The sequence below is a fragment of the Dama dama genome, chromosome 15 (assembly GCF_033118175.1).
Source record: "Dama dama isolate Ldn47 chromosome 15, ASM3311817v1, whole genome shotgun sequence".
Classification (NCBI taxonomy): domain Eukaryota; kingdom Metazoa; phylum Chordata; class Mammalia; order Artiodactyla; family Cervidae; genus Dama; species Dama dama.
Genome location: NC_083695.1, coordinates 65,006,472 through 65,030,211, shown reverse-complemented (window position 1 = coordinate 65,030,211; position 23,740 = coordinate 65,006,472). Strand labels below are relative to the sequence as shown.

The 23,740-nt window shown below is 51.5% G+C and overlaps 1 protein-coding gene across 1 annotated transcript in view; it reads left to right on the top strand.

Moving 5' to 3' along the window:
- SLIT1 (slit guidance ligand 1) overlaps positions 1 to 23,035 on the top strand; it is a 164,649-nt gene extending 141,614 nt beyond the window's left edge. Inside the window, exons 26-37 of the mRNA XM_061163120.1 lie at positions 5,344 to 5,507; positions 9,004 to 9,128; positions 9,410 to 9,507; positions 12,662 to 12,805; positions 12,984 to 13,073; positions 15,817 to 15,954; positions 17,249 to 17,486; positions 19,095 to 19,225; positions 19,717 to 19,871; positions 20,936 to 21,224; positions 21,782 to 21,993; positions 22,796 to 23,035. Of these exons, the coding sequence (XP_061019103.1) occupies positions 5,344 to 5,507; positions 9,004 to 9,128; positions 9,410 to 9,507; positions 12,662 to 12,805; positions 12,984 to 13,073; positions 15,817 to 15,954; positions 17,249 to 17,486; positions 19,095 to 19,225; positions 19,717 to 19,871; positions 20,936 to 21,224; positions 21,782 to 21,993; positions 22,796 to 23,034 (2,023 nt within the window). The 3' untranslated portion in view covers position 23,035. The remainder of the gene's footprint in view (positions 1 to 5,343; positions 5,508 to 9,003; positions 9,129 to 9,409; positions 9,508 to 12,661; positions 12,806 to 12,983; positions 13,074 to 15,816; positions 15,955 to 17,248; positions 17,487 to 19,094; positions 19,226 to 19,716; positions 19,872 to 20,935; positions 21,225 to 21,781; positions 21,994 to 22,795) is intronic.
- The last annotated feature ends 705 nt before the right edge of the window (positions 23,036 to 23,740 follow it).

Below are 23,740 nucleotides of genomic sequence, written 5' to 3'. Positions count from 1 at the left end.
GGATAGTACAGACTCACTGCATTCTTTCTGGGCTTCACGAAGGCCACAGGCAGTCTGAAGGGAAGGAGGGGCCCATGGCTCTGTCCCAAGTCAGGGGTTGCCCAAGAGTTAGCATCCGGTGTTCCTGGCTCCCAGAGGTGACCTCTGTTCTTAGTGTGACTTTGACCTGGGCCTCTCCTCTTCACTGGCAATATGCAGGGTGGGTGGGTGGGCTGAGGGTGTGTGTGTGGGGGAGTGAGGTCCACCATATTTAAACCCCTTGAACTTTAGAGTAGGAATCAGGATGTGGCATTAGGTCTTTGTCTTGCTGTCAGCTTGCAGCAGGACCTCAGACAATTCATTCAGCTCTGGGTTCTTTCCTTGCCTGTACACAGGTTATTTCTCATATCCACCAGAGTTCTAACCACATGCCATAATCAGGCCATCGTGATTACGAGCGCTCCTCACCGCCTGCACATCTCTGCTGCTGTCCACTTGGATTTTACAGTTAACTTGTCTTTCCTCCATTTGTGTATCCATCCATCCTTCCATCAGCCAATATTTGCTATGTGCCAAATCCTGTGGCAAGGCTCCCCCATGTCATCCTTCATGTCTATAATCTGGCATTTTGTTGCCCCTAATCTGCTGCCTGCGGAAACACTAGACTTCTGAGTTCATTAAAAATTCATTGTGAAAAGTGAATATGAAATGATTAGGTAAATCATGGGATGCCCATATGACAAAATAACAAGTAGTTAGTTATAATATTTATGACACTGTACTTTATTATTTGATAAAAATGCAGAATAAAGAGGATGATATAGTATGATTTCAGTTATGTATATATATACATATATATACACACATGAGCACAAGAGCTAGAAAGGAATAGATGAAAATTAAATTAGTTACATTTATGGAGTGGTAGATGATTCCTTTATTTTTTAGTTTATTTTGCTTTCATACTGAGGTTTGTGCATTTCTCCTGCTTGTAGGCAGGGGTTCATTTGGCAAATGAGGGGTTCTGCTGGTTCAGGCACCATGTGGGATTGGAGACACCTGCTCTCAGGGAGCTTCATTCCAGTAGAAGGAGGCAGGGATGCACATGAATAAGTTGCCTGGGAGGAGGAATAGCTCAGGTGAAGAGATTTTGAAGTTTTAGTATATGCTAAACTCTATAGTTGGCACCACTGTCGTAGGAGGTCTATTTCTATCTTGGTTATGTTAATAGAAGAAGCCCAGCGGGCCTTGGCACAAACAGATGGAATAGCTACTGTTTCAACTATTTCCAAGTTATACCAAAGATCAACAACACAGGGTTATTTATACTTTTGTTGGGGGATGAACCTGACTACACAGTCCTTTTGGATTGATGAGTGGCCTGGCTGTCCCCACCACTGGTCTCAGCAGGGCCTGTGACTGTCCATGCCCTGGGAGTTCAGTCATTTTATCAGGAAAAATGGACTCCAGGTGAAAGTGAACTACTCGAACTAATAAAGTAGTCAGAAAAAAAGTAGTGTTTGGAGAAACAAAAGCTTGAAATGTTGAAATCAGGAGTTGCTCGCCATCTGCTCTGTATACCGACAAGTAAAACGTATTGGTCAAGCCAGAATGCCTAATTTTCAATAGCTTTGTATGTGACTTTGGTAGCTTTTATTATCTCTATATTGTATATATATAATAGAGAATAATATATATAAAAATAGAAAATAAAAAAATAGAGAATTATATATATATGTAAATATATACATACAGGTATGAAGAATTGGAAAGAGCGTGACTTTGTTGCCATTTATGGGGAGGATTTATTCAGGAATTGGGAATTGTGACATCCTAAGATGTGTCAAGGGCCTCCACATTCACAACAGCTTTAGATTTAGTCTTCTGGACTTTTTCTGTAAATGAGTTATAAGACTGAGAGAAGAAGCCCTTCAGAATAAATTCTCTACTCATGGCTCATTAGCAGAACACACTCCTGCAGTGTGCTACAAAAATACTTTCAATAAATTCTATATTTATCTTTTGAATAACATAATTACATTACCTCATACTATGTTAAAAGTATCAGTCTGGTGAATATAGGTGTTTTAAATATACCACTGTTTGGTATTCTTGTTATTTTTCTAAGTCTTTTTTTTCTTTTCTTTTTTTTCATTTATTTTTATTAGTTGGAGGCTAATTGCTTTACAATATTGTAGTGGCTTTTGCCATACATTGACATGAATCAGCCATGGATTTACATGTGTTCCCCATCCTGATCCCCCCTCCCACCTCCCTCCCCATCCCATCCCTCTGGGTCTTCCCAGTGCACCAGCCCTGAGCACTTGTCTCATGCATCCAACCTGGGCTGGCGATCTGTTTCACACTTGATGATATACATGTTTCAGTGCTGTTCTCTCAGATCATCCCACCCTCGCCTTCTCCCACAGAGTCCAAAAGTCTGTTCTATACATCTGTGTCTCTTTTTCTGTCCTGCATATAGGGTTATCGTTACCATCTTTTAAAATTCCATATATATGCGTTAGTGTACTGTATTGGTGTTTATCTTTCTGGCTTACTTCACTCTTTATTTTCTTTTTTAACACAATGGAGCTTCAAAAAATCGAAGCGTCTGAACTTCCTCTACCTCTGAGAAGCCCTGGCAGTGTTCAGGGAAAAGAGGAAGGTGTTGCCCTGTCCCATTAGCCAGGATGGATGCTGTCAGCAAATCAGGACAGAAAAGATGAAATACACGTCGAGGCTGAACTGGCTTTCATTTTCCAAGCTACATTATTCCCTTGGCGCCCATTTCAGGCTCGATGTGCTTGTCTTTCTCTCCCTTCCAGATTGCAGGCTCTTTATCGAATCATAAAGTGAGCCCCAGAGATGTTAAGTGAGCCGCTCAAGGTCACCCGGGCAGTGAGCAGCTGCGCCAGGGGCCGGAGTCCAAGACTGTTGAGCCTGCTTTATAAGATGGGCCGTCATCAGCTGTGTATTTGGGGGAATTCCTGCTCAGAGTCGCTGCTGCTTTTATCAGACCCAACACATCGCCAGGGGAACTGCTTCCTCTGTGTTGCCCAGACACAGGCGGAAAATGACAGTGCATCCATTTGGTACTTAATAAATGTGCTTATTCTCATGAACATTATATAGCCTTATGTTTTCACAATAATGTTGATACAAATGAACTTCAGATACGAGGCTCTGGTTTTTCTATTTGCTGGCGCAAAGACCACTGGCAACCTTTGTTTCCCCAGATCCATGTCTTGTTCATCTCTGAATCTCTCACTGTGGTTTAGTGAGAAGGTTATGAGCTTACCCACCAGCCTGGTCAAAGCCTAAGAGGCTGGCAGTGCGCAGTGTCAGTGTCGGGGTGGGGATGCGAGGGAGCAGGCACACCCTCACCCTGCTGGCAAGTGTAAGTCGTTACAACCTTTTTTGGAGGCTGGCTGTGAACATTTTGGGCTCCCCTGTTAGCTCAGTTGGTAAAGAATCTGCCTGCAATGCAGGAGATCCTGGTTCAGTTCCTGGGGTGGGAAGATCCCCTGGAGAAGGGAAAAGCTACCCACTCCAGTATTCTTGGGCTTCCCTTGTGGCTCAGCTGGTAAAAAAAAAATCTGCCTGCAATGCAGGAGACCTGGATTTGATCCCTGGGTTGGGAAGATCCCCTGGAGAAGGGAAAAGCTACCCACTCCAGTATTCTGGCCTGGAGAATTCCATGGACTGTATAGTCCATGGGGTCCCAAAGAGTTGGACAGGACTGAGCGACTTTCACTTTCACTTCACTGTGAACATTTTACGTGCACTTCCTCTGCAACATGAATCCTCCTTCTAGGCATCTGTTCTAGAGAAATGCTCTCTCCTTGCAGAGAGGCATGGACAAAGTGTTCACTGCCGCTGGAAACAACTGGAGTGTCTGGCAGTGAAAGCTATGAAGTGTCCATTCTTTGGGATGCTCTGAAGCAGTTTGATAAAATGAGGTGGATCCATACAGCTGACCTGGAGAGGTCTCCAAGGCATGCTGTTTAGTGACAAGAAGCAGGCTGCTCAGTAACTATGTGTGCTGGATGGATATGATCTCTTCTCATGAAGAACCAATCGTATGTGTAAATATGGGAAAGGATTGGAAGGCTACATATGGAGTATGATGACCATGTGACCATGGGTCCTGTGGTTGGCAGGGACAGTGGACTTTTTTGTAATGTGGATGTATTGTAGTTTCCTTAACCACTCCCCCACTGATGAACACGGGAGGCTTCCGGTCTTTCTGTCACAAACAGTGCTGTGATCACTACCATTGCACAGATGCCTTTACACACTTGTGCAGGCACAGATCTGTGAGATGCGCCAGAAACAGAGTTGCTGGGTCAAAAGGCAACTGCATTGCTGACTAGATAGAGATCAGGCAATCCCCCTCCGTTGGAGTTCTGCCATCTTGCATTCCCATCAGTAACATAGGAATGTGCCTTTTTAAAAAATCAAGGTGAAATTCAAGGAATATAAAATTAACCATTTTAATGAATACAATTTAGTAGTATTGAGGACATTCACAATGTCATTTAAAGTGAGACTGTTGTGTGCCATGTCTGAAAATGATTTACAGTGAGAATGTGCTTATGCACTTGTTTAATTGAAATTGAAGAGAAAAATTAAAGAGTATAGGCTTACAAAAAAAAAAGAGGGGACTTCCCTGGTGGTCCAGTGGCTAACACTCTGCTCCCCATGCCGGGGGCCAGGGTTCCATCCCTGGTCAGGGATCTAGATCCCACGTGCCACAACTAAGACCTGGTGCAGTCAAATAATTAATTAATTAATTTTTTAAAAAAGAATTTAGGCTTTCAAGTCAGACAGCTCTAGATCTGGATCAGGGGGCTGTGCTTCACTGATTGTGTGACCCCAGGAAAATGACTTATTCCACGTGAGGCTCAGTTCCCACATCTTTGAGATGGAGAAGAGAAAGCTTATACTGTGAGGCTGATGAGAGGATTAGATGCACTAACATGGGAGAAGCTGGTTCATCACAGCAGTGAATGTTGGTTCGTCTCTCCCTGGTACACCCTGGAGGTGGTGCCGACAGAGGCTCTGGCCTCAACAGCCTGAGTGCAAATCCTACCTCCCCACTTTCTCTGTGCATCTTGGGCAAGTGTCTTCACCTTTTGCGCTTCATTTTCAACATGTAAAACGGGGTTAGTAGGGTGTGATGAGGACTGAGCGAGATCACAGGTATAAAGTACTTAAATCTGTCCTGGCTACACGGTTAGTGCTCACTGAATGGGGATTGTTAGGGTTTTGCCAGCTCCAGGCATAATGCCTGGTACCCGGCACCCAATGGGTGAGGAACTCCATGAAGGTGTAATGTCTGCTCCTCTCTGCCGTCTAACCCAGGGCCATCGGTGCCAACCCCCTGTACTGTGACTGCAACCTGCGCTGGCTGTCCGGCTGGGTGAAAACAGGCTACAAGGAACCGGGCATTGCCCGCTGCGCTGGGCCCCCAGACATGGAAGGCAAACTGCTCCTCACCACGCCTGCCAAGAAATTTGAATGCCAAGGTGAGCCCAGGAGCGCGAGAGGGGATGGCGGGTACCAGGTTGCATCCCCCCACTTCCTGCTTCCCCCATCAACCCTGGCAGGGCACTTCCAGACACTTCTGTGTCCCTGGGGTGACTGGCTGGGTGGGGGACAGGTGGCAGGAATGAGGCCTCTGCTGCTTGTTAGAATGACTGCCCTCTCGTCCTGACATACAGCAAGCAAAAAAAAAAAAAGCCAGGCGGAAAATCTCAGGCTGTAAAGGCTCTAATCCCTCCCTGGGGTTATGTAAGGAAAATAAAAATAGCAGCAGTGTTTCTGGAAGCTCCAAGCCTCCCAGCAGTACAGGCACTCAGGCCTCCCTTTGGTAGGAATTGTGCTCAGCAATTAGCTTAAACCCCTGAGCCACTGGACTCAGCTGCTACCCTCCGGACATCTCTAGAAATCCAGGGCCTGGTGTGATTGGAGGCGCCTCACCCTGGGCCTTTGTAAACACGGGCTCGGGGACTGATTGACTGATTGACTGAAGGCCAAGGGAACCCTGCCGGGCAGAAGGCAGAGGCCGAGGTGCTGACCCGGGCTTGGCTTGTGTGCGGGGGCACAGCTGCAGAAGGGCGCTGGAGGCTGTGGGACACGGCTCCTGCCCTCCACAAGCTCACAGACCACCAGCGGAAGTGAAACTGACAGCCGGAGGTTAATGAGGGAGCCCCGGGCCACCCTGTGTGCTATCACAGGAGCAACACTTCAGAAGGGTCCAGTCTGTGGCTTGGCTGGCAGCTGTTGGGAGCAGGCCAGTTTATGTTGAAATATTTGCTCGGTGTTTATTTAATGGGGTGGGACTGGTACTGATGAGAGGTTTGTGTGTGGGGTGTGTGTGTGTGTGTTTAAATTTAACTGGGGGCTTCCCTGGTGACTCAGTGGTAAAGAATCCGCCTGCAAATGTAGGAGACACAGGTTTGATCCTTGATCTGGGAAGATCCAACATGCCGCGAAGCAGCCAAGCCCGTACACCACAATTGCTGAGCCCACGAGCCGCAACTACTGAAGCCTGCAGGCCCTACAGCCCTGCTCCACAGCAAGAGAAGCCACTGCATGAGAAGCCTGAACACTGCAAGGAAGAGTAGCTAGCCCCCACTTGCCGCAACAAGAGAAAAACACATGTAGCAATGAAGACAAAGCAGAGCCAAAAGTAAATAAATAATATATAGGAAGAAAGCTCCTTAAAAAAATTTTTTTTATTGGAATACAGCATGCATAACAGAAAATTACACAGAGAGTTAATGAAAGGCTCAGTGAATTTTCACAAATTGAACTCATCCAGGTCAAGAAGTAAGAGTTAGAAGTGGACATGGAACAAAAGACTGGTTCCAAATCAGGAAAGGAGTATGTCAAGGCTGTATATTGTCACCCTGTTTATTTAACTTATATGCAGAGTACATCATGTGAAATACCAGGCTGGATGAAGCACAAGCTGGAATCAAGATTGCCAGGAGTAATATCAATAACCTCAGATATGCAGATGATACCACCCTTAGGGCAGAAAGCGAAGAACTAAAGAGCCTCTTGATGAAAGTGAAAGAAGAGAGTGAAAAAGTTGGCTTAAAACTCAACATTCAGAAAACTAAGATCATGGCATCCAGTCCCATCACTTCATGGCAAATAGATGGGGAAACAATGGAAACAGTGACAGACTTTATTTTTTGGGCTCCAGAACCACTGCAGGTGGTGACTGCAGCCATGAAATTAAAAGATGCTTGCTCCTTGGAAGAAAAGCTATGACCAATCTAGACAATATATTAAAAAGCAGAGACATTACTTTACCAACAAAGGTCCATATAGTCAAAGTTATAGTTTTTCCAGCAGCCATGTATGGATGTGAGAGTTGGACTCTAAAGAAAGCTGAGTGCCGAAGAATTGATGCTTTTGAACTGTGGTGTTGGAGAAGACTCTTGAGAGTCCCGTGGACTGCAAGGAGATCCAACCAGTCCATCCTAAAGGAAATCAGTCCTGAATATTCATTGGGAGGACTGATGTTGAAGCTAAAACTCCAATACTTTGGCCACCTGATGTGAAGAACTGAGTCATTGGAAAAGACCCTGATTCTGGGAAAGATTGAAGGCAGGAGGAGAAGGGGACAACAGAGAATAAGATGGTTGAATGGCATCACTGACATGGTGGACATGAGTTTGAGTAGGCTCTGGGAGTTGGTGATTGACAGGGAAGCCTGCAGTCCATGGGGTCGCGAAGAGTCGGACACGACTGAGCAACTAAACTGACTGACTGAGGTATCCAGCACCCGGATCAAGAAACAGAGCTCCACCTGTAACCCATGAGGATTCCCCTGCAGTTATTACTAGAAAGTGTTTCTCCTTCTAGTCAAACTCATGCATTTTCAGTGGAACTGATGTTTCTCTACTTCTAGAAAGAGTCTGAAGTGGAGTGAGTGAGTGAGTGAAAGTTGCTTAGTTGTGTCCGACTCTTTGCAACCCCGTTGACTATACAGTCCAAGGAATTCTCCAGACCAGAATACTGGGGTGGGTAGTTTTCCCCTTCTCCAGGGGATCTTCCCAACCCAGGGATCAAACCCAGGTCTCCCGCATTGCAGGCAGATTCTTTACCAGGTGAGCCACAAGCGAAGCCCAAGAATACTAGAGTGGGTAGCCTATCCGTTCTCCAGGGGATCTTCCCAACCCAGGGATTGAACCAGGGTCTCCTGAGCTGCAGGCGGATTCTTTACCAACTGAGCTATGAGGGAAGCCCCTCTGATGTGGAAACGTAACTTAACTGGCTGGTCTTACTATTTATTCTTGTGAGGTCCTCATGCTTCTCATGGGGGGCCGCCCCAGGCAGTCTGGCTGCTGGCTCCTCACCCACGTTCAAGTTCAAGGAAGGGCCACCAGTGAGTCCTGAAGGGGCTGGAGAAGGTCATGCCTGTGGCCAGAGAGGAGACAGGAAAGGGTCTTTCCCTGTTCAGCCTTGGAGAGAAACAAGTTCTAGGCAATGGACATTTTTTTCTCCTAAGTGTGGCTTCCTCTCAGAGCTGGATCTCTTCTCTGCTGGAGTGGCCACCTTTGCTGTCCAGGCCAGCAAGTGACCAGGCTGACGTGGTTGCTGTGGAAGGGTATGAGGGGATGGAGAAAACCTCAACTGATTTCTATAATAGTGACCATGACATTCTCACACCGGTGCTCCTGCTCTGCCCACCACGTGGGAGCTCCTTACTATCCAACACCTGCCTGCGAAACACTTTTTTGGGATTATCTCATTTAGTCCTTCCAGCCCCATGAGGCAGGGGCTGTTTTTAACTCTGTTTTTACAGAGGAGGGTCCGGAGGCTGGAGAGGTGGATGTGAAAGGAGGGTGAGCGTGATCCAGAGGAAATACAGGGAGGGGCAAGAACCTTGGGGAGAGGGCTTCCACCATGCATCCCTGCACACCAGGATGCCGGGGTAGGGGCGGGGGTTCTGCCCAGCCCTGTCCGCCTGCCTCCCCGCTGCACTAATGTTCCCCCTTGCCTTAGGTCCCCCCACCCTGGCTGTCCAGGCCAAGTGTGATCCCTGCTTGTCCAGCCCGTGCCAGAACCAGGGCACCTGCCACAACGACCCCCTTGAGGTGTACAGGTGTGCCTGCCCCAGCGGCTACAAGGTGAGTGGGGGCTGAGGTAGGAGATGGGGGACCTGCTCGAGGGCGCAGTATAGCAGGCTTGGGGCTGTCCTCTTGGTCACTCAGCCCATGAGGCCCAGGGTAGCTCCTGGCTCAGAGCAGGAGTCCAAGTGAGTGTGTCATCCACGGCCTGACACGTGGCTGAGTAGACAAGTAACTCCCGGGACAGGCAGGCTGAGTCGCTGAGGGGGCTGGCTGGCCCTGCTGACTCACTGGCCCCGGGTCTCCCTGGGGTCCCCCCCGATCACTGACTTCCTCCCCAGGGCCGAGACTGTGAGGTGTCCCTGGACAGCTGTTCCAGCAGCCCCTGTGGAAATGGTGGGACCTGCCGCTCACATGAGGGCGAGGATGCTGGCTTCACGTGAGTTGCTTGGGGTCCGGGACTGGACCCTGGTGGGCAGGGTGTTGATTGGTCCGACCTCAGCGCCTGCTTCCTCTGAATGGGATGGCCCAGGGCCCTTGTGCTCTGGAAGATGGGGGGGACAAGCTCAGGGGGAGCAGTCATTCACTCCAGATCACAGCCAGAGGCCTCTCCACACACCATCCCCTCACCCCCACTGGCCAAGCCCCCGATGCAGTGGAAGCACAGAGACTCTGGGGGATGCCCAGGTCACCCAGCAGGCTGGGTCAGGGTTGGGCTTAGAGCTCCTGCTCCAGGCTTCTCCCTGCTCTTGCCAGGTTCCAGGAGAGTCCTCCAAAGGCACTGGGAACTGTCGCCTAGGGCGTATTCAGTGACAGTGCCAAGAGGCAGTGGCGGACGTTGTAAACGCCTATCGTTTCTATTAACCTCCAGTTGAAGCCAAACACCTGCTTGTTGGGCCAGTGTTGTCCAAAGGGAGGACCCTGAGCCAGCTCCTCAGGATCAAACCTCCACCTGAGCCCCTGGGAAGGGCTAGGGAAGCCTGCCCACAGGTGGGAGCAAGTCCTGGTCCCACCCTCCGGGGTCTTCCCCACCAGCTCGTGGGTCACTGTGGTCGCATCATGGGCACGGGTTCCCCACTGCTCAGTGAAGGGCTAGACCTCACCAAGATCCTCCACAGCTCATCCTGCAAGGCCTCCCAGTGCTGACATCGCCACGTGAGCCCCCCACTCACCCTGCTCTCCCAGAGCCTCTCGAGCCCTCCATCTTCCCAGAGTTCTCCTGGACCCAGAGCTTTTCTGAGGAGCACACAGAATTTAGTTGCTGAAAATAAATTGCCAGCTGAGCAAACTGACTCTTCAGAAAGTGATGTCAAGTCTACTGGCAGAAATGGTCAACCTGTCTCTGCAAACCCAAATTACCAGATGTAAAAAAAAAAAAACAGTAAATGACCTCGTGGCAGGTGTCGCCTTGGAAACAGCGTCCTTACAATAGGCTCTGACCTCCTCTGGGCTTGGCAGCAGCTCCATCAAAGCCCCCACCTCATTGGCTAGGCTACTGGGGTTGCAGCTGGGGTAGCCCCTCACACTTGGCATTCCTACAGACTGGGGGGAGTTGTTGGAAGGGTTCTTTTGGTAGAAAGGGGTGCTTCCCTGAGTTACCTCCCAACCCTGAGACTTACAAGGGTCTCATCTGTTATCCACCCCCAGCCCTACCAGAGGGGACTTAGCTGAGATCCCCTTAACCCGCTTCAGACCTCTCTGGTGTCCCCCGCAATCTCGCAGGGGGAATGAAATTCCAGGACACACCCTGCAACAGGCTTCACACCTTTTTGTTCACATACCTGCTGCTCCAAACAGATTTTTTTACAATTATCAACTACTTCATGCATTAAGTGACAGCTAAAATTTTTCATGGTAAATTTAATTTTTCTTTGCAAAGAAGGTCATTTCCAGGATATTGCACATATTATTAACACTTAAAAATAAAGGTATCATTCTTTAAATCACTCTTTTCTCATTCTTCAGCAAAAAATTTTAAAATCACACGAAGGAGCTCCTCTTGAACAAGCTTCAAGTCTCATGTCATCTGTGTTTCTTCTCAAACTAGTATTTCTATTTTATTCCCCTCGCCGCCACCCTCCCTGACTTTTTCTTCTACTGTAATCTGTTTTCATGTTAGAGAGGCTTTTCTTGAGCACCCTGTCATACCTTCCTGCCCCAACATGGGTATATAAGTTTAAATGGGAAGTTTTTTCACTTCTTTCTTGTCCCCATAAACCTCTGACGAAAGTTTCTTTTGCATTATCATTACAATGATCAATAATATACAGTTGATTAGAACAACATAGCTGTTTTTCAAATTTTGATTGATAATTATTACACATAAAAGTAACATTTTATTAGACTGTATCTCTTAATGAGATAGATGGAGCTTTTGTGTGTGGGTGTGCTTCCTTTTCTTCTCCTAATTGGTTCCTATGTCCAGACATGAATATTATGGAATATCAGAGGACTTAGCAGCCAATCTATTCCTTTTTAAAATACATAGATAGCCCTCTCTCTATATATATATATGTATGTATATATATAGCTCTAAATGCTTAGAATGTTTGTTCACATAAATAAACCAGTGGGATTAGGAGTTTTATCATAGCCATGTCTCTCAATTACTTGAAACCCTTCCAGGTTAATACGTCAGAAACCCAGAGTGATCAGTCATCAAAAATTATTTTTAATGCTCTATCAGCTGATAGTTCCATGAGGTCTTCCTTCAATTACTTTTTAATGCACAGGATTGGAAACCTCTTGACTTGCAAAAGCATTTGTTCCTTCATTTTGAAAACATCAATATTCCTAATTGTCCCTTTACTTGGCACCAGAGGATTTTAAGCCCCAGGCATGGCCCACCTTGACTTCAGGCTGGAAGAGGTACCTGTGCACCTTTCTGGAGCTCTGGGGCAGGTCAGTTAAGGGAGGAGTTCATGCAGAACTTGAAGATATGGAAATTAATTGCTCAGACCTCTGTGACCTGCAAATCCTTTAGAAAGCCACAGTTGCCCCAGCGGGGAGTGTATCCCAGTTTGAAGATGACTAATATCCAGGACCTGACTCCTGCTTACCCCCCAGCCCTCTTCTCACCCCATCCCTGAAATATGTGCTCCTCAAGTCCTGAACTATATAGAGGAAACTGTAGGGTGTACTGTAAGGCTCTCTCTCCCCCAGGCTTTTACCCCCGCTGCTTTCTCTCTCCTTCCTGTTCTCCCCTGTCAGAGTCCTTAGCTAACTCACCACCTCCTCCAGGAAGCCCGCCCTGGCCACTCCCCCCAGGGAGGAGCTAGGTGATCTCTGCCCCTTTGTCCACCTTTTCCAGCATCAGTTTCGCACCATCCTGGTCCTCAGTCTCTCCCTTGGTCGCCAGTCTCCCTGTTTTCACCCCCACTAGACAGAGTGATCTGTTGCCCGGATGCTCTGAAAACCTTCACCGGGCTGGTCTTGGTCACCTCTAACCCTCAGCACCTAACAAGGGCCTGATCCAGAGCAGGGACCAAAACTCTGGGCTGATGCTCTTGACTACTGGCCACAGGCTTACACCAGTGCCTCGGGAAGGCTGCCACCTGGCTGTGGGCCCACCCATCTCTCCCTGCTCCCCACAGGTGCTCCTGCCCCACCGGCTTTGAAGGACCGACCTGCGGGGTAGACACGGACGACTGTGTGGAGCACTCCTGTGCCAATGGGGGCACCTGCGTGGACGGCGTGGGCAACTACACCTGCCAATGCCCTCTGCAGTACTCAGGTAAGTGTGGTGGGGTTCAAAGGTCTGTGGGGAGCTGAGAACCAGTGCCCTGAGGCCTGGCCCGATGGGCGAAAGGCTGGGGCCCTGCCTCGGTGCCTGCAGGAGGTTTCTGCTGGGCTGGCTGCCTGGTAGAGCACGGGGGGCAGCTTCTCTCCTGCTCCCCCCATCTTTTCCCCAGGAAGGGCCTGTGAGCTGCTGGTGGACTTCTGTGCTCCAGATTTGAACCCGTGTCAGCATGAGGCCCAGTGTGTGGGCACCCCCGATGGGCCCAGGTCAGTGTTGCCCATTTCTGGGGCCAGGGAAGGGCATGGGGCACCACGTCACCTCCCCCTGCCCTCCCCAGCCTGTTTCCTTACCTGTCAGGTGTGTTGGTTTCGGCTGTATAGTCAGAGCCAGGGGCAGGGTGGTGGTATTCATGGTCCGACAGACCTGAGTTTACATCATGACCTGGAATGGGTGCAAACTGGGCGCACCAGTAGCTTCCTCCTGGGGTGGTTGGAAGGATTAGATAAGCCAATGCGGTGGAAAGCACTTACCTCCATGTCTGACATTTGAAAAGTACTCAATAAATAACTAGTCAAGGTCCACAATTTCTCATTGCCAATTGCAAAATACACAAAACTCTGAAAACCAAATGACCGTTTGATAGCAAAATTTGATCCAATCAATGTATTTGGTATTAAAAACTGACCTGCACTGACAGGAGGCTGCTTAGAGTCACCATTCATCCCATGTAGAGGGAATATGTGTAGAGTTTGCAGTAGAATGTGAGCATGTTTAATTAAGGGGCGACCCCAGATTCAACTGACATGTTTCATAGTACACAGTTAGAGACATTGTACTGGGGCTTCCCTGGTGGCTCAGGTGGTAAAAAGAAAAAAAAAAAAAAAAAAATCCATCTGCAATGCTGGAGACCGGAATTCAATTCCTGGGTTGGGAAAATCCCCTGGAGAAGAGAATGGTAACCCACTCTAAGGTTCTTGCCTGGAGAATTCCACGGACAGAGGAGCCTGGTGGGCTACAGTCCATGGGGTCGCAAAGAGTCAGACACGATTGAGCGACTAACACTAATGAGACATTGTATTACCATTCCCAAATCCAGAAAGTCCCGAATTTCAAAAGCTGTCTGGCCTCAGGAGGTTGGATAAGGGGTCCTTGACTGTTGTCACCATCATTATTACTGGCCTATGTAGAAGTACTTGTCACCGGCAGACTGCAATGTGAAAATCATGGGTTTTTCAGATGTTGCTCCCACCTGCAGTTTTGCAAGCAGGTCTCAATTCTGGGACCCTATTCCACCTGTCAGGGCAGCACAGTGGTAGGGCTTCTTTAGGTCTGTGGCTGAGGGACCCAACCCCAGCCACTCGGGCGAAGGCAGAGGATGGAGTCCCTCAGGGACTTAGCCAAGTAGGAGCTGCCAGAACCTCTTGGGCAGGAAGGGAGAGCTGGGGGACACTGAGGCCCAGATCTTAGATCAAGGGGCTGCACAGGAGCCTCCATCCAGATAGTGGACAGATGCTGCCCTCCTGGCTGAGCCAGCATGTGGGCTTGGCAGAGCAGACAGTGGCAGAGCAAGTGGCGTGCTTGCTCCGCAGAGAGACTGGACCTTGGAGGCCGGACTGAAGCAGCACTGGGCATTGTCAGTCAGATACTGCCGAGACAGTCCTTCACAGCACAGAGACGGAGCACCCAGTGAGTGTATAGTGCATATTTACTCAACCTCCTGTCTTGGAGGAAGGTGGGAACTGCCAGACACTCAGCTGTGCCTGGCATTGTACCTGGAACCTAGCAAGTGTTCAGTATGCATTCATTCACTGAATGAATGAATGCATTCATTCATTCATGAAATGTCAATGAATGAGTTGGTTGGGTGCATAGCTACTGTTACACTTTTCAGACTGCAGCTCAAGACCCACCTTATAATATACTGTGATCAGTTGGATGGACCAAGATTAAGCTAAAACAAAAAAAAAAAAGAAAGAAAATATCAGAGATCATCATACCCTTTTTTATAGTAAGGATTGTATTGTGGCATAAAACTAGTTTCAGAGGAGTGTTTGTGTGTTTACTGGGTGAAAGGTATTTCTTACTACTTGAAAAACATTGGAAATGAGTTTTTAAACAATCACACAGGTGCACTTACTTGCCAGGTTGTGTAGTTGAGCTGTGGAGTCTAGTTTGGAAGCATTTCTGGCAAGGGTTGCTTACCGGCAGCTTCCTGGAGAAGGTGAGCTATTGGCCTGGCTGGATCGAGGCAGGGAGAGAGGAGGGTGTACCAGAATCAACAGGCGTGAAGGCAGAGAAGTGTAGCAGGGTATGGATTGCTGCCCGTGGAGACAGGTCTGACCACAGAGTGGCTTGTTATTGGTGGGGGGGGGGCAGGACGGGGAGCATCGGGCAAGGTCGTGACTGAACAGGGTGGAGGGCATGCTCTCTATTTGATAGGCAAATAGTTGGCACATGTGGACTGACTCAGGAGAGCAGCGAGCCACGGTGTGAGCTGGGAAGCTGGGAACTGGCCTGGAGCCAGAAGGTCACAGGGAGGAGAGCCCTAGCCTGACTGAGGCCCAGGAGGCTGGGCCGGTGCAGCTGGGAGGCTGGGGAAGGGGGATCATGAGCCGTATGTGACTCAGAGCCGTGCGCTGGGGGTGCGGGGACAGGCCGCTGGGCAGGTTGAGAAGGGGCTGAAGGTTGACATTGGATGTGCTGTTGGTGCTGAGGGTGGGTCCTCCACAAGCATTTCTCTCCTCCAGCTGTGGGGTATCCACTCTCCCAGCCCAGAGCACCCCCATCCTGCCTGCAGCCCCCACAAGCTCTCGTCCTGTACTAGTACAGGGTCCCATGACGGATGGTGGCATCTTGACATCTAGGGCTCCATGTGACTTCCTGGGGGACCCACAGACCCACCGGACCGTGGGGTTCTCTGTCACATGTATAGCCCCAGGGTACTGCAGGCTCCGGGCTGAGGTCTGGGCTGCGTGTGAGGCTGACGTCCGTCACCTGTGCCCGCCCCAGGTGTGAGTGTGCGCCAGGTTACGCAGGTGACAACTGCAGTGAGAACCAGGATGACTGCAGGGACCACCGCTGCCAGAATGGCGCCCAGTGTGTGGACGAAGCCAATGGCTACTCCTGCCTCTGTACTCAGGGCTACAGGTGAGCGGCCTCTGGAGGCACCAAGGGTGACTGGCTCCTCCGAGCGGTCAGCTCGGGGGCTGGCAGGAGCCCCCAGGCATGACTAGCGGGAGTGAGTGAGGGCAGAGCCTGGGAGCATTAACTGTCGCTGTGCCAGTCACCATCTCACCTGGGGAGAGTTCCTCAGTGGCTCAGGGCACAGGCAGAGGGTGCCTGCCCTGATTGACGGAGGGAGCAGGAGGTGGGCATAGATGACCAGGCAGTGCTCCATTCACTTACCTGCCCAGTGGCTCCCTGAAGACATGCCCTGCATTAAAGGTCACTTACTTCTGCATCTCGGCCTCTCTGGGAGGTTGGGTGGGCAGGGCACCTGCCTTCCTTCTGGTCACCCACCTCCCATGTTCTGCTTGTATCTTCTTTTAAAAAGCAGTTTTATTGAGATATGACTTATATACCATATAATTCACCCAGTTAAAGTGTAGAATTCAGTGGCTTTTTTGTATAATCTCTGAGTTAGGCATCCATTGCCACAATCAATTTTAGAAGATTTTCATTACCCCAAAGAAACTCCATACTTATCTATTACCACAACCCTCCTCCATCTCAACTTTAGGCAACCACCAACCTACTAAGTCTATGTCTATAGATTTGCTTATTCTGAATATTTCATATTAATGGAATCAACAATCTGTGGTCCTTTGTGATTGGCTTTCACTTAGCATCATGTTTTAGAGGTTCTCCATGTGGAAGCATGTATCAGAATGTCATTCCTTTTAATGGCTGAATAATTTTCCACTGTATGGATATACCACATTTGTTTGTCCATTCATTGTTGATAAGACATTTATGTTGTTTCTACTTTTATTTTTTTTACTATTGTGCATATTGGATGCTACAGAGTCTTCTCTTTTGTTTTGTCGTAAGTTTCAGTTTTGTTTTCTGCAAAGTGGGTCTAGTAAAACCTGCTACCAAAGTTTGCTCATATGAGCAACTGAGGGCTTCTTAAAGCCAATGTGCACACAAGTCACCTGGGATCTTGTTAAAAACCAGATTCAATAGGCTTTCCATCCCTGACAAGTGCTCAGGTGATGTTGATGCTGCTGGTCCAGGGACCACACCTGTTTCTCATCTGATTTCTCAGCATCCTCTGGCTCTTAGTTCTCAGAGGGAGTGTTCATCGGGAGCATCCATCGGGAGCATCTCCCATGGCTTTAAAGTGTCCCAAGATGTTCAGTGAGTTTCTCTCCAGCACTGTGGGAAAGGAAGACGCCCCCCTTGCTCCTGCCGTCTCTGACCCGAGTCCTTTCCCTCCCAGTGGTCAGCTCTGTGAGACCCCTCCCAGACCACCTGCCCCCAGGAGCCCCTGTGAAGGGACTGAGTGTCAGAATGGGGCCAACTGTGTGGACCAGGGCAATGGGCCCGTGTGCCAGTGCCTCCCCGGCTTTGGCGGCCCTGAATGTGAGAAGCTGCTCAGTGTTAACTTCGTGGATCGGGACACCTACCTGCAGTTCACGGACCTGCAGAACTGGCCGCGGGCCAACATCACGCTGCAGGTGCGTGCCCGGGGCACCCGGTCAGAAAGCAACAGGGGACCCTGGTCTCAGGTCAGCGCACCATCAGGACAGTGGGGAGGACTCTGTGTTTGGATGTGGGTATCAAGATCTCAGCTTGAACTAGTTTAAGCACAGTTGGAAAGGTTATTGGGTCACAAAACCAGTCTCAGAGAAGGGCAGGGGTGGAGGTGGTCTCATGGGTGACTGGATCCAGAAAATCAAACTTACCAGGAGCTCCTCCCACCATCACTTGTCTCAATGACTCCTCAGCTTCAGCCTCCAACGCTGCAGACAGGCTTTCTCCATGTGGCTGGAATACGGCCACAGCTCGCCCTGTGTTCCCTTATTTTGCCATTCCATGTCTTAAATTCCACTGAGAACATCATTATGTTGAGGGAAAGAAAAGCAAGTCCCACTTCCACAGCATTGTTTGCTAAACATTTCTTGGGGGAGGGAGAGTATTGCATATCACATGATAAAAAAATTAAACCCCTCTTTAGTCATCTCTTTCCCCCAAATTCCATTCCCTGTCCCTACTGCCACGCTACAGTTCATGGTGTCGCAAAGTCGGACACGACTGAGCGACTAAACATACACACACATCCCAACCTCCATATCTTTCTTCTCTCTTTTATTTGTCCTCTTCTCTTTCCTTTTTCTCAGAACCTTTTAGCCTCTCAAACATGCTCACTCTGCTCTCCATCACCTGATCACCTCTCCAAAATCCTGTCCACTCACATTGTCCACATGCAAGACCACAGCTAACTTAACTCTTCAACAAAATAAAGCTCATGGAAACCCTGCCCAGCCATTGCCTCGGGCACATCCTTGGAGACGCTTGGTTTAGCCTGCTCTCCCACTGCTGGCTCTCCCTGCCAACTCTAGTTGGACCACAGTCAGCAGCCTCAGGGAAGGTTGCTGATTGGCCTGTCTCAGGCTACTTGCCCATCCCTGGACCAATTACTGAGTCCAGGGGGGACAGGGTACTATGACTGGACCAGACTGGCCCACGTGTCAGCTCTACAGACCAGGGGGTCAGCATCTTTCCCAGAAGAGGGACAGAGCAGGAAAAAACCATCATGGCTCCCACAGCATCAACACAGCAGAATCTCTCTCCCGAGGCACAACTCCAGCTTTTGCTTTGGCTCCAGTGACAAGTGCTTGCTTCCACGGTTGTTCTATTTGACAGTCTTTCTGAATTTGTCCTCTCTATAGGTTCCATCCTGGTCCCAAGGCAGCTTCCTGAGGCACACAGAACAGGATACCCCACAGCTACTCTAACTGTTCTCTCTGGGCAGGTGGTCCCAAGCTCTTACATACCCCCAGCACAGAGTTTCCAGACCTCAGCTGGCCCACCTGTCCTCCCCTGCCTGGCCATGGCCGGACTGGCAGTGGATGGGATTCTAGTGGGGTTGGGGGAAGGGGGAGTGGGAGAGAGGACTGCCAGCCTGGGTCAGCACCCACTGAAGGCTATGTCACTCACACAGGCAGGGGAGGACAGTTCTGCACGCATTTCTCTTTTAATGGTGGGTCCTCCTTCTGCCCCACCCGCCAGCCTGTGCTGCTGCTGCGTGGGGTGGGGTGGGAGAGAAAGTGCCATTGCCATAGGTCTCCACGGCAGAAGACAATGGGATCCTGCTGTACAATGGGGACAACGATCACATTGCAGTGGAGCTCTACCAGGGCCACGTGCGCGTCAGTTATGACCCGGGCAGCTACCCCAGCTCCGCCATCTACAGGTAGTGCTTCCTCCTGCCCACCAGCTGCCTTCAAGGGCTGGGGGTGGAGGTGGGGTTGCGCCACAGAGAGGTCTTCTGGGCCAAGAGCAGGTGGTTATCAGGACTCCCAGAGACCTGGGCTGCCCAAGTGGAAATGGCATTCAAACTGCTGAGTCCAGTCCCACACTGGGTCTGAGGATCTGGGGCCTGAGCTGTGGTCCCAAGTTTCCTCATCCCACCACCACCTCACCGGGGGCTCCATAGTGAGGAGGGGAGGCTGATTAGTTGGAAACCCCTGCCTCAAACTCCTCAGCTTTCCCAAGAGAGTCCCCCGAAGGGGAACAGGAGGGGCCAGGTCAGAGGCCACCGAGTTCCCACAGTCCTTTCTCTCAGAGATTTGGTTTCTTGGGAAGTGGGTGCTGGACCAGAGGCCTTTCTGGGGAAGTGCCTGGGCAGGCACAGGTCAAACTGAAGGCCATTCCCTGGGGTGGGGTCACCTCATCTTCTTCCAGCACTGAGACGATCAACGATGGGCAGTTCCACACAGTTGAGCTGGTCACCTTTGACCAGATGGTGAATCTCTCCATCGATGGCGGCAGCCCCATGACCATGGACAACTTCGGCAAACACTACACACTAAACAGCGACGCCCCCCTCTATGTGGGAGGTGAGGACCTGGCCTGGGTGGAGCTGTAGCCGGCCCTCCCCGGGCCTCTCCATTGTGTGGTGGTTATTCCAGGTGGGGCCTCTCTTGCCCTCTGGCCTGAAGCTTGCCAGGATCAGGACTGTCCTGTGGGGGACATTCCAAGGTGGCAGTGAGGGTTGGGGAGGTCCTAGTAAATGGCCAAGCTACTGGTGGATTGTCCTCCTTGCCTGGAGCCCACGCTCCTTGCTGCCCACCCCAGACTGACCAAGAAGGATGGAAATGTGGGTTGGACTTGCAGCCTGGCCTGGGAGGGGGCTTGGCCTTTCCCAGCCACCTTTTGCATGGTAGCCACCTTTCCTCTTGGCTTTAGGCCAGAAGGGGGCTTGTCAGTCATTCAGGGTCCATTCTCGGGGCCCTCGGGAGTCCCACGCACAGACTCCTTGCATCAGCTGGGGACCTCCCAATGGGGCTTACAGTCTTCGCGGGTAGATGACCCCACCCAGCACCTGAGAACATTTCTAGGTCCCAATGGGACAGGTTTCTAGCTGCAGCGGGGCCATCTCAGTGCCGTGGAGGGCCTTGCTGAGACTCTGGACAGGTATGAGGGATGGGGTCTTGGATGTTAAACCCAGCTCTGCTGTTTACTGGTCGTGCAATTTCTTTGAGCACGGAAATCAAAGGGGTTTCAGCAGCTCTAAAGTCAGAGGGTTGCTGTGAAGTGATGACCACGAAAGTGGGTGACAAAGTGCTGTACACACGAGTTCGGGGCCCAAGTCCTTCGCTACTGGGAGGTAAACGCTGAGCTTCTGGGCAGGAACCTTGGATGGGGGTGGCCAGGCTTAGGCACCCAGAGCATCTCTTGTCAGCTGATCACAAGGAAAAGAGCTTTTCCATTTCTCCTGGGAAGGAAGTCTGGCCCCTCTAAGGTGGCAAAAGAAACATTGGCTCTGGGTTGCAGAGACTGGGGGACAGATACTGAGGGCACCAGGGAACACTGTAGATATGCCCAGCAGACCTCAGAGTGGGGTGCTGGGCATGGTCTGAGCCCAGCTCAGCCTAGCTCTGACCCCTCCCCTCCATCCCAGGGATGCCGGTGGATGTGAATTCAGCTGCCTTCCGCCTGTGGCAGATCCTCAATGGCACCAGCTTCCATGGCTGCATCCGAAACCTGTACATCAACAACGAGTTGCAGGACTTCACCAAGACACGGATGAAGCCAGGCGTGGTGCCCGGCTGCGAGCCCTGCCGGAAACTCTACTGCCTGCATGGCATCTGTCAGCCCAATGCCACCCCGGGGCCCGTGTGCCACTGTGAGGCCGGCTGGGGGGGCCTGCACTGTGACCAGCCAGCCGACGGCCCCTGCCATGGCCACAAGTGAGCCCTGCCCACCTGTGGGTTCCCTTCCCTCCCCCGAAAGTTCCACTTCCCCATGGTGAGGAAGTGTTAGTTACTCACTTGTGTCCGACTCTTTGCGACCCCATGGACTGGGGCCCGCCAGGCTCCTCTGTCCATGGAATTCTCCAGGCAAGAACACTGGAGTGGGTTGCCATTCCTTTCTCCAGGGGATCTTCCTGACCCCAGGGACCGAACCCGGGTCTCCTGCATTGCAGGCAGATTCTTTATTGTCTGAGCTACCAGGGAAGCCCCCATGGTAAGGAAAGACTATACATTTAAACCCCCAGATTGGAACATGTAGCCTAACACAGGGTTTTTATTAATTTTTCTTGGTTTTCAGTTTTTATTAACAGGCAAAGGACCCTAGGGACAAACACAGAAGGACATTTTGCTCCCTTTGTTTCAGTTTTGGGAACTAAATAACAGCCGGTGAAGCCCAGGGCTGCAGGGCTGGTGGGGGGTGGGGAGGGCTCCCCTCGGGTGGGCTTGGACTGGCTCTGGCCTGTCCTCACAGTGACTCTTCTCTGTCTCTCCAGGTGTGTCCACGGGAAGTGCGTGCCTCTGGATGCTCTTTCCTACAGCTGCCAGTGCCAGGATGGGTACTCGGGGGCCCTGTGCAACCAGGCCGGTGCACCTGCAGACCCCTGTGGGGGCCTGCGGTGCCTGCGTGGCCACTGCCAGGCCTCAGCCACCAAGGGGGCACACTGTGTGTGTGACCCCGGCTTTTCGGGAGAGCTATGTGAGCAAGGTCAGGGGCCCCCCTCCTGACATGCCCTCTGCAGGGTCCCTCTCCACAGCTGGCTTTAGCGACTTGACTTTTCTTTTCCCCAACCTCAGCGGCCCCTCTGTGCCCCTCTCCCCTCCTTGGGGGCAGTAGTGCTCGCAACCTTCTGGGCTCTGAGCCCACCCTCAGACCAATGCTCTGTCTCTCCCTGGCCCAGCTTGCTTTGCAACCCCTTTTTCTGGGCTCAGTGCCCCTTCTGGCTGGGGTCTCCCCTCACAGAAGAGACGACCAGGGTAATAGCATCTTAGCCCGTCATCTTGGGACCTGGAGAACAGCAGGAGGTCTGAGAGTTGGGGACTCCTTCCCAGGCCCTTCTGGCCCACATGACCAAGATGGTCAAGGGTCTTCCACTGAAGGGGGTAGGGAGGAACCTGAGAAATCCAGAACTCAAGCACCTTCAGGTCCCCTAGGCCAGACCCTCTGGCTCCAATTCCATCTCTGACATCATTGCCTCCCAGGCTTCCAGCCACTTCTTGAGCCCACCTTACTGGCGCAGCCCAATCTGTCCTGGAGGTCCTTGGCTGCTAGAAAATTCTTCCTTTCCTCTGCCCTCACTGTGGGCCCAGGAGGAGGCCTGTGCATGTGCATGCCGGGTAGGGAGGATGCGAGGATGGAGGTGGGGTCTGAGAGCACAGAGGGCCGGGTCCAAGGCTGCTGTCCCCGACTCCTGCTCGTTTTTTCCTTCTCCTCTTCCTCCTGCCTCCCCAGGGCAGTGCTGGCCCTCGGGTGTGCCCTGAGGCTTTCTCTTGGTGTCTGTCCCATCCAGAGTCCGAATGCCGGGGGGACCCTGTCCGGGACTTTCACCAGGTCCAGAGGGGCTATGCCATCTGCCGGACCACGCGCCCGCTGTCGTGGGTGGAGTGCCGGGGCTCATGTCCGGGCCAGGGCTGCTGCCAGGGCCTGCGGCTGAAGCGGAGGAAGTTCACCTTTGAGTGCAGCGACGGGACCTCTTTTGCTGAGGAGGTGGAGAAGCCCACGAAGTGTGGCTGTGCCCTCTGCGCGTAGCGCCTGGAGTGCACGGGGAGGGGAGAGGGCGGGAGAGGGGGCGCGGCCGCAGCAGAGACCGAGTGGCCGGCATCTGGGCCGGGGTGCTGGCCATCACCACGGAGTCGCCTAGGCACCCCGCCCTCCGGTGGCGGGTCGGGCCAGAACCACCTTTCTGAAGCCGAGGGCGCCGCAACTGGCGGGGCGGGGCGGGGCGGGGGGGCGTGGCCCGGGCTGCAGTCCGCCCTCTCCGGAAGTGCCTTGCACAAATAGGCGCTTAATAAATACTTGTTGAATGAATGTGTGCGTGAGGTCAGGCCAAGAAGTGCAGAATGGTGACACCTCCTCTTTGCCTGCTTCCTGGGTCTCAGGAAGGGACTGCCCCTTCCCAAACTAGACGTCCCCTCTCCCCTGTGGCCCGGGCAGGCCCCCCTGCCCCCTGCAGATAACCTTGAAGTACTCCCAACCTCCCCTGGGGCAGCCGGCCTGGCTTTTGGCTTTTGCTGCGCGTCTGCCGGTGGTAGGCCGGGCTGCGGAGGGGAAGGGCGCCCTCCTGCTGGCCAGGACGGGACCAACCCCTGCCCCCCACCCCCCCCCACCCCGGGGCGCTGAATGGAAGCCACTCCTTGCTTGGGAACGGGCCTGGGGGTGGCGGTAGATCTTAGGACCAGACCTCTGAATCCTAAAGTTATGGGATGACTTAACAATTTCAAGGAGGGTGCTCGTG